The following is a 10291-nucleotide window of genomic DNA, read 5'->3' as shown; positions in this document are numbered from 1 at the left end:
GAGCCCAGACTCCATTCATTGTGGATTGGAAAAATGCATGGCTCACAAGGTAGGCTGCTCGTGCTTCTTTGTCCGCAGATGTGGAATGCTAGCCACGCGACCAAGGATCGAGACACTGGCCAGCCTTGCCTAGCCAGCATGGGCAAGCAGTGTGGACAGACGTTTGCGGCAACCAGGTCACCAAATCAGTGCGACTTGCTGCGCCAATCTCTTGCGGGGGCTCCAACAGCCAGTCTGCCTGGAATGTGCGATGACTAGGTCAATTTGTGGTTGCATGCGGCATGTTGGGACCTGCTCTTCTTACTTCCCACAGATCGGGACTCTTGAGCCCGGCGAACCTCTCGAACGAATGCTGAAGTATTCATGCTCACGTGCTCTTTCCGTAAGGCACACTGTTATGGCATTCTCCCAATATTCCCTTGGGCTTCTGGATCCTTGACCACATCTCAGTGGAACCATTTTTGTCGTCGCTTGGATACTAACTCACGGACACGCTCTTGCCGGAAGATGTCGTCGACATAAGTATGCAACCTGAAAGTCCTCACAAGATCTGGCATAAAGGTAGGTAAGCTGGAAGCAGACCGTTCTCCAACTGAGGCCGACAAAGCAAGAAAAGAAGTCACACACTCTCCAGTCAGGCACTCTCGCTCCCCTTGAGATGAGCTTCATGGCCTCGAGAGAGGTTCATCCCCAGTTTATAAACACATCTAGGCTTGTGGCGGTGAATTCAAGGATGAATGAATACCCAACTTGATGCGTTTTGGAATCGGCTAGAGAGAGACTCATTCGTCTTACACGCCTTCTTCGGATGATCTGTCTTGTTGTGATGGTGAACGGTGTGGATGAATGGATATAGCGTCCTCGAAGCATCTTCCTCGAACGCCATTTACGCCATTTGGCTTGCTGAGGATATTGTGAGCGGTTCGTTCTGACCGATCCTGAGTCGGGACCCTTGGGAATGTAGTATGTTCATATGGCCGTGAGTCGAGGCCTAGTTAGATGCGGTGAACCTGGTGTAATATTGCGATCTAACAAACATCTCTCCAAGTATTTATTCTATAGACCCTGTCTCCCGGCATCCCGGTTGATTTCTTCCACTACAGTAAGTAGGCCTTCGCTAACGCCGATGTCACAGACCTGAGCATGAGCATGTATTCCCATATGGTTGTTTTCCCCCTTCTATCCAGAGTCCAGCGCACGCGCGTCTATTTCTTGACGAGCTTCTATCAATAAGGGATTGTGTAGACCCGTCTTCCGACATCCGCAACTAAATTCATCGAGAATCTCATTGGTCTGACGAGCGACTTACGCTCATCTTCGGGGCTTTGGCTATCCTGCTGCTTTTGAAAAATGCACGAGTCATTCTTTCTGCAAGCTAGAGCAGCGGGAGGCTCGATGTGAGAGCGCTGCTTTTAAAGCATCTTCTTACACTGGTCTCCGCTTGTCATCTCATCTTTCTCTCCATTTATGGCTTCTTCAAGCCTGCCCAGGGCAGATGGGAGAAGCCATATGGAGATTAAGAACACAAGGTTTTGGGCACAACACTCTCGTCTACTTATGGATGCAGGTAGGTAATGCAACCGGTCCTCTATGTGAGGGCAGTATGGACTGATCGAGGGCGCGTCCAATGCCCATTTGCTCTTGTTCGCTTGCCGCGGACTCCCATCGGCTAGAGCAGGTCTATTGTTGCGCCTTTGCCAAGAATCGACATTTGTGAAGAGAACGCTGCATCTTAACAGTCCGTGGACACCAGGTACAAGATCACGTCGGTCTTGTCGATGGCAACGGGGTCGGTCGCTGCTCGAGATCGACTCTGATACCTAAGCTTCAGGGCCTAAGGAACGAAAATCTCACACCATGACCCGGTGCCCGAGTTAGATTCTCGTCTCTGTATGGCAAACTCCCCATTTCAGAGAAAACGAGACAGGTATTGAATCACGCAAGCTAGCTGCAGAGAGCCAAAGCCATTCTCAGTCAATAAATTCCATCCGGCATGGTTGTTTTCAACGCATTCTTTTCGGGTAGATGATTGCACAACTATCCAGCAACCCACAACCTCCCTCTCGGTAGGGATGTCCACGACGAATACAATAATAGCCAAATACCTCCAGACCACACTATATTGTTGCGATAGTCGCCCGAACACCAGCGTTGCGGCCCTGCTGTTCCGGAGCAAGAAGTCAGCAAAGCCGTCTGGTTCTGCGTACATGGATACACGATGCTGAATCAAACACACTCTCCAAAGATCATCTTTCGATAGCGCCACGGCGTACCCCGGACTCCCAGGGCCCCTTCGCTCCCCAGTAAACGAATGGAATATGCAAATCCCCTTTCCAGGCCTGTATGGTGCCAGGTTCTTGCCCCCCCAATACGGAGGACTTCATGCAGGATTCAACGCGGGTTCTGTGAGACTAGCCCCGGAACTGTTGCGATCCGTGGACAGACGTGTGGTGAATAGCACGACGCGAGCCTCCACTCTCGACGAACACAGAGCAGAATGACCTCGATGAACGAGGCGGAAGCAATTGGGCTTGTTTTAAGCGATGACAATTTCATCCGTGCTGCTTGCATCTCTGTCTGCGTCTTGAAATTCCGGCTTGAAATTGATGTCAGGAGTGAGTATAGAAGTTTTTGGGCCGAACGTGAACTTGCATGAACTCGGACAGGCTAGGCAATGGGTCGAGAGTGATCATGGATTCAATCCCTCTTGCTGCGATGCAAATGGGAAACAAGTTGATGATCATAGCAGGGACCAAGGCGTGTATTGCCTGCCGGGCAGTACCATGGTTCACAGTCTTCCTCACCCGCGTTCGCAAGAAGACTCGCAACACGAGCGCCTAAATGCAGGTTGATAGCCGCCAGCGAGGAACGGTCTTGCCTATCCTTCCTTTATCAGGAAGGTGATTGCACTGTATCCGACCATAAACAGGGGGGAGCATGGTAAGGAACAGAAACTGCGGGCCGTGGCGCACAGCCTGATTCTGATTGTCTTCTACGAACCAGATTTGGGTACGTTGTATCTGCGATGGACCCAAACAGGCACGAAACAGAATGGCAGCGACCTGTTTGAACACACTGCTAAGCAGAGAGGAGTAGAGGAGATCTTCAGTGTCAGTGAGCACAGCGTTTTGCAGATTGCACAATCGGGATCCGCTGGTATGCTCGACCACAATTATTACTCTCCAACGATCCAGTTGAGGAAATTGTCTGCTATGAGGCCTACCGAAGAACTAGAAACAGCAGGGATTGCCAGTCCCCTAACCACTGGGTCAATCTTTCAGCCTCTCCCACTACTCGTATTATCGCAGGATCCGTCACAGGCAGATCTTGGCATCGGGTGTCTGAATAGCCAGTCTCCATCGACATGAGCCATATTCCGCTCAGGAACTCGATGATTCGTCAAAGCTGATTTCTAGTAAACCCGAAGTGGTTCAATGGATTGTGGCGTAAGCAGAGTGGCAAGACCTCTTGAAATCACGGATGCTGGCGATTAGGGGAAGCACGGGGGATCTCTTGCCACATTCCCACTGTCCCAGAAGCAGGGAATCAAAAATGTGAGGAGCGTATATAGATTTCAAGATTAGTAGCGAGGACATGAGAATGAACAACGGCAAGCGTGAGCAGATTACCAAAAATGGACAATAGCAGATCCCTCGACTGAGGCGGAATCGTCTGAAGGAAGAGTCAGATAACGATCGGCCCCTTCCATCGCCTGGTCGGTGAGCCCATCACAGCCGCACGCTTAGTTGCGGGCTTAGACGATAACTATTACCAAGTATAGCGGAAGAGCTGGACGACTGCAGGAAGAAGAATACAACAGGGTGTATCTTGGGAGCCGCAGCGATCTCAGGGCTGAATTCCAGCGGTAACTTGCATCACACAATACTGTGAGACTGGTCAGCCTTGTGTCGATGGAGGAAGGACAAGGCAGCACCATTGAGAAGGCTGAACGACAATGGTGCAACCGGTACTACACACTCTCCCGACTATATGTGAGTGTCCGCGGGGTCCGTGTCCGCAGAAGGTGCACAGCTCGGAAAGAAATTCGAGAAATATACGAGCTCACGTGGCTTGTACTTTCCCGAACGGGACTTATGCAAATAATGAGCGAATAACTTCGGCACCGGAACAAGTTGCGATGCACAAGGAACCCCTATTCCTTGAGGCGAACCGGGTGTGGGATGGCTCCTTCCGTGCATCTTGGATGGAGCGGGGCCTCCCCCCAACAAGGCGTGCTGGTGCCTGGACTGCCTGGAACAAGCCAACAGACGAGGCGCTAATCCCGCCCAGCAGCCAACCACGGTGCCCCCAGTGGCCCCCTTAATCGTAGGATGGCGTCCACGGACCCGCGGGTCGGCATCGCCAAAGCGGGCTTAGGCTTCGTATTCACGTATACCATGCCCGGCTGGTGCTGCGCTTTGCCTCAATTCGGGAAAAGTTGGGTGCTTCAGACGGATAGCCCAATAGCCAACTATGAGAGCTGCCTCGTCGAGATTGCAGAACACAAGCTGCCCCTCGGAAACTAAACCCTGTATGGGAGTGTGCGTGTTAACGCATTCGCCTTTTGTCGTCACTTGTTTCGTTTAATGCATTGGCAACCTCTTGTCCCCTGTTCCCGCGTTTGCGACCGAAATCCGACAGCGGGACAGGGAAAAAAAACAACCGCCAACGACAACGACAACATCATTCTTCCTTCGTGAGACCGCTTTGCATTATTCTCTCTTGCATCCTTCTTCCATATTCTTTGTCGTTCCCTAATAGTCTCACCGGTTTCTTGGGTCTCTTCTGCCGGATTGTGGGGGTTATATGAGCATTGGTATTTCTGTTGTCTGGCGCCACCACACACTGCCAGCCCCAGCTTCGTAAACTTTGTCAGTCTCTTCCCCTCAAACAGCGCCCACGATTGCTGTTATTGCCCATGCCTTGAGACGCTCTGATCAAACATGACCACTCCTCTCGTGGGCAACATCACCACAAACTACGACCGGAGCCGTCGTATGTCCGGTGCCTCTCCTGACAACCAGGCCACGGACTTCCCTTATCTGGATCGAACCATGTCTTCGGGCGGTGGGGTCGTCGTCGACGAGAGCCAGAATGTCAACCGGGAAATCCAGCACCTTGCTCGTCAATATTCCCGCGTCTCGACCACCGCAGAGCCTAACTACCATCCCTTTGATGAAGCGAGCGTCGGCACCGAGATTGATCCCAACTCGGACAACTTCAATGGCAGGGCCTGGACAAAGGCCATGCTGAAGCTTCAGAAGCAGTCCGGCCAAAATGTCGGTCGAACTGCCGGGTTTGCCTTTCGCAATCTCTCAGCCTTCGGCTACACCAAGGGCAGTGACTTTCAGAAGACGGTCGACAATTATCCTCTGGCTCTGGTGGACATGGCACGAGGCCTCTTCGGCCACAAGGGTCAACGCGTGGACATTCTGCGAAATTTCGAAGGGGTGGTGCAGCCGGGCGAAATGCTCGTCGTCCTCGGCCCTCCTGGCTCCGGTTGTTCCACCTTCCTCAAGACGATTACTGGCGAGACTCATGGTTTCAACCTCAGTGAAGATTCTTACATCAACTATCAGGGCATTAGCTACAAGACAATGCACAATAACTTTAAAGGCGAAGCTATCTACACCGCAGAGCAGGATGTGCATTTCCCCATGCTAACCGTCGGCGACACTTTGCTCTTCGCGGCCCGAGCTCGCACGCCGCAGAACATGAAGCTGCCCCCGGGCGTCACCAAGGCGATGTACGCAGCTCACATACGGGACGTGGTTATGGCCGTCTTCGGTATCAGACACACCATTAATACGAAGGTCGGCAATGACTTCGTCAGAGGCGTCAGTGGTGGTGAAAGAAAGAGAGTGTCCATTGCGGAAGCAACATTGAGCAACGCCCCTCTCCAGTGTTGGGATAACAGCACGCGAGGTCTTGATTCAGCCAACGCCATCGAGTTCTGCAAAACGCTTCGGACCTCGACAGACTTGAATGAAACGACCGCGGCTGTAGCTATCTACCAGTCGCCACAAAGTGCCTATGACTATTTCGACAAGGTTCTGGTTCTCTATCAAGGGCGTCAGATTTTTTTCGGTCGCACGACCGAAGCTCAGAAATACTTTGAGGATATGGGCTTCGAATGCGCCAAGCGCCAAACGGTCCCTGATTTTCTTACCTCTATGACCAACCCGATTGAACGCCTTGTCAAGAAGGGATACGAATCGCGAGTACCGCGCACGCCAGACGACTTTGCTGAACGGTGGCAACAGAGCGAAGCACGACAGAAGATGTTGCAGGAACTCGATGCCTTCGAAAAGGCTAATCCCATTGGGGGACCCAACCTCCAAGCCTTCCAACAGTCCCGTCGGATCCAACAGTCAAAAGCCCAACGGAAGTCTTCGCCATACACCTTGTCGTATGCAGGTCAAATCAGATTGTGCTTGTGGCGGGGTTTCAAGCGACTCATGGATGATCCTGCCATTACCCTCACTCAGCTTTTCGCCAACTGTATCAATGCTCTCGTGGTTTCTTCCTTGTTTTATAACCTGCCGGCGGACACCGACTCACTCCGGTCTAGAAGCTCACTCATCTTTTTCGCGGTATTGCTCAACGCCTTTGGCAGCGCTCTGGAGATTCTCACACTCTACGCACAGCGCCCGATTGTTGAAAAGCACCAACGATACGCACTTTACCACCCGTCCGCCGAGGCCGTCGCGTCCATGCTCACAGACGTTCCTTCAAAGACTCTCAACGCCATTGGCTTCAATTTGATTCTTTACTTTATGACAAACCTTCGACGGACTCCTGGTGCCTTCTTTTTCTTCTTGTTCACCTCCTACATCTTGACCTTCACCATGAGCATGTTGTTCCGCTTCATTGCGTCGGTGTCGAGATCTCTGGTGGAAGCCTTGGTTCCAACTGCTGTGTTAATGATCGCCATTGTTGTGTACACTGGTGAGTTATATGCCATCCCTCTAATCTTCCCCTAAGATTGGGTGCTAACTCCCAAGGTAGGTTTCGTTATTCCTGTGGACTACATGCATGGGTGGGCTCGATGGATGAACTACGTCAATCCGACAGCATATGGGTTTGAAAGTCTGATGGTGAATGAATTCCACAATCGTGAATACCCGTGTTCGACATTCGTGCCTCCAGCGCCACAGTTTGGAAACGGCTCGACCACGTCTCAAATTTGTACTGTTGTTGGATCCGTGGCTGGCCGAACCTTTGTCGATGGCGACAATTACATCAACATCTCGTACAAATACTTTGCGGGCCACAAATGGCGGAACATTGGCATCTTGTTCGTGTTCATGATTGGACTTTGCGTTATGTACTTGGTTGCGACCGAGACTGTAAGCGCCAAGAAGTCCAAGGGTGAAGTGCTTCTCTTCCGCCGTGGCCACAAACCAGCATTCTTGAAACAACAGGCCTCTGACATGGAATCGGGTGGCTCCGATCCGAACCTGGTTGCGCTCGAAAGGAGACAGACGAAAGACGAACAATTGACACGACAAGTCAGCGCTGTGATCCAGAAGCAGACTGCCATCTTCCAGTGGAAGGATGTCTGTTACGACATCAAGATCAAAGGCCAACCACGTCGGATTCTCGATCATGTTGATGGTTGGGTCAAGCCCGGAACCATGACAGCTCTAATGGTATGGCCCTCAGGACCTCCTAAATTTTATTTTGCTAATATTGTGATAGGGTGTTTCAGGTGCGGGCAAGACCACCTTGCTCGACTGTCTCGCAACACGTGTGACCATGGGTGTTATCACGGGCGAAATGCTGGTCGATGGAAGACAACGGGATGAGTCCTTCCAGAGAAAGACAGGCTACGTGCAACAGCAGGACTTGCATCTTGAAACCAGTACCGTACGCGAGGCATTACGTTTCAGCGCCCTCTTGCGACAACCGAGAGACACGCCTCGGCAGGAAAAGATTGACTACGTCGAAGAGGTGATCAAATTACTGGACATGCAGGAGTATGCTGACGCTGTGGTCGGCGTACCAGGTGAAGGTATGTGCTCCTCGACCCAATTGGTGTCTATTGTGGCTCCCTAGTTCTGACTCGCGATGCCACAGGTCTCAATGTGGAACAGCGCAAGCGGTTGACGATCGGAGTCGAACTTGCCGCTCGACCACAACTCCTTCTCTTCCTCGACGAACCGACATCCGGTCTGGATTCGCAGACTTCCTGGTCTATTTTGAATCTGCTCGAGAAGCTCACCAAAGCTGGCCAAGCTATCCTATGCACAATTCACCAACCGTCCGCCATTCTCTTTCAAAGATTCGATCGACTCCTGTTCCTTGCGGCCGGTGGCAAAACAGTGTACTTCGGTCCAGTTGGCAAGGACTCTGATATCCTGATTGACTATTTCCAAAGGAACGGCGCTCATGAATGTCCCCCAGGCGCTAATCCTGCCGAATATATGCTCGAGGCAATTGGTGCAGCCCCCGGATCTCATTCCGATATCGATTGGTTCCAAGTCTGGCGCAATTCACCCGAATATCAAGAGGTGCACCGAGAATTGGAAGAAATGAAAATCGAACGATCTCAAATGGTGGCTGTAACTTCGCCGAACAAAGCAGACTATTTCGAATTTGCCGCGCCGTTCACGGTGCAATTCTGGGAAACACAGAAACGGGTTTTCGAGCAATATTGGCGAACCCCGGAGTATGTCTACTCCAAGCTTCTACTATGCTGCCTCACGGTGCGTATCATCCTTGTACTCTGATTTACATGAAGCTGACTGTGTCGCCAGGGTCTGTTTATCGGCTTCTCGCTCTTCAAGGCTCCGAATACCCAACAAGGGCTTCAAAACCAGCTCTTTGGCATTTTCATGCTGTTGGTCCTGTTCTCACAGCTCGTGCAACAAATTATGCCTCTCTTCGTCACACAGCGCAGTCTCTATGAAGTGCGTGAGCGACCTTCAAAGTCCTACTCATGGAAGGCCTTTATGCTGTCGAACATTCTCGTCGAACTTCCGTGGGCAACGTTGGGAGCAGTGATTTTGTTCTTCTGCTGGTATTATCCCATTGGGCTGTACCAAAACGCGACATACACCAACTCTGTGGCCTCTCGTGGCGCCACGCAATTCTTGTTCGTGCTGGAGTTTCTCCTGTTCAGCAGCACCTTCGCACATATGTGAGTCTCTGCCACGACCTCTTGCTGAGGTTTCGTTACCATGAGAAACGGACACTTCGATGCTAACGACCCCATAGGATGATTGCCGGGATTGCAACAGCAGAGACCGCCTCCAACATCGCAAACGTCCTATTTTCGCTCTGTCTTCTGTTCAACGGCGTCTTGGTCGGTCCCAAGGCCATGCCCGGATTCTGGATCTTCATGTACCGAGTGAGGTGAGTGTCGGACCTCCCTCTGGCCTTGTAACGGAAGCTGACTCACCGATTTCTAGCCCCTTTACGTATCTTGTCGAAGGACTTCTCAGCACGGGAATCGCCGACGCACCAGTTACCTGTGCCGCCAACGAGTACCTCCACCTCACCACGCCTGCCGGCCAAACATGTGGCCAGTATCTCGACCCTTTCATCAGGGAAGCGGGCGGCTACCTCCTGAACTCGAACACGACAGAGTGCCAGTTCTGCACGGTCAACAGCACCAACACCTTTTTGAGCTTGGTGAGCATCTCGTTTGCGCACAGATGGCGAGATTTCGGCATCTTGTTTGTGTACATCGCCTTCAACGTCTTCGCGGCCGTCGCCATCTATTGGCTGGCCCGTGTGCCCAAGGGCAAGAAGTACGCGGGCAAGGACGCCGACAAGAGTAAGGCGCTGGTGAAGACTCTGAGCAATGCAAGCCAGGGACAACAACCACACGGCACCAGCGGGAACCACGAGAAGAGTCCTGCTGTGCTCGGCGGCGGTGCGTCGTCGGAGAAAGACCGCCGCACGACCCCGTCCACGGACGACTCGGACATCGAGAGTGACCGGTCTAGTCAGGAAAAAGGCCCGTCGTACACGACCGAGAAGAAAGCCGAAGTTCATGAGTCAGAGAAGCCGTCGACGCAGCCGAGCGAAGTCACCGCCATGCCCTCGTCCGCCGGAATCCCAAGAGAAGCAGAGGCCGCCGCCGCGACGGGGACGGCAGAGAGACCGGCCACGGAACGCTTCATCACGGCGCCGGAGTTCTGATGTGTTTCCTCCTTTCATCAGGCGCGGTTTTTTATTTCTAATTTTTATTGCGTGCATTGTATCATCATCACCGTCGCTATTGCTATTGCTATTGCTATTGCTATTGCTTTAACTATTACCTAACCATACTAGCTATGGCCGG

General features: G+C 52.1%; 1 protein-coding gene across 1 annotated transcript; it reads left to right on the top strand.

Annotated features, from left to right (window-relative positions):
- Nucleotides 1–4943: 4943 nt before the first annotated feature.
- On the top strand, nucleotides 4944–10149 carry AYL99_07952 (hypothetical protein; the record flags this gene model as incomplete). The annotated part of the gene is made up of 7 exons (XM_018839460.1): nucleotides 4944–6948; nucleotides 7009–7652; nucleotides 7702–8014; nucleotides 8080–8708; nucleotides 8760–9142; nucleotides 9220–9357; nucleotides 9414–10149. 7 exons carry the CDS (start codon nucleotides 4944–4946, stop codon nucleotides 10147–10149), a joined length of 4848 nt encoding a protein of 1615 aa, XP_018690581.1.
- Between the last annotated feature and the right edge of the window lie 142 nt (nucleotides 10150–10291).

Source organism: Fonsecaea erecta, assembly GCF_001651985.1.
Source record: "Fonsecaea erecta strain CBS 125763 chromosome Unknown Scaff7, whole genome shotgun sequence".
Classification (NCBI taxonomy): domain Eukaryota; kingdom Fungi; phylum Ascomycota; class Eurotiomycetes; order Chaetothyriales; family Herpotrichiellaceae; genus Fonsecaea; species Fonsecaea erecta.
This window is presented reverse-complemented; position numbering and strand designations above follow the sequence as displayed.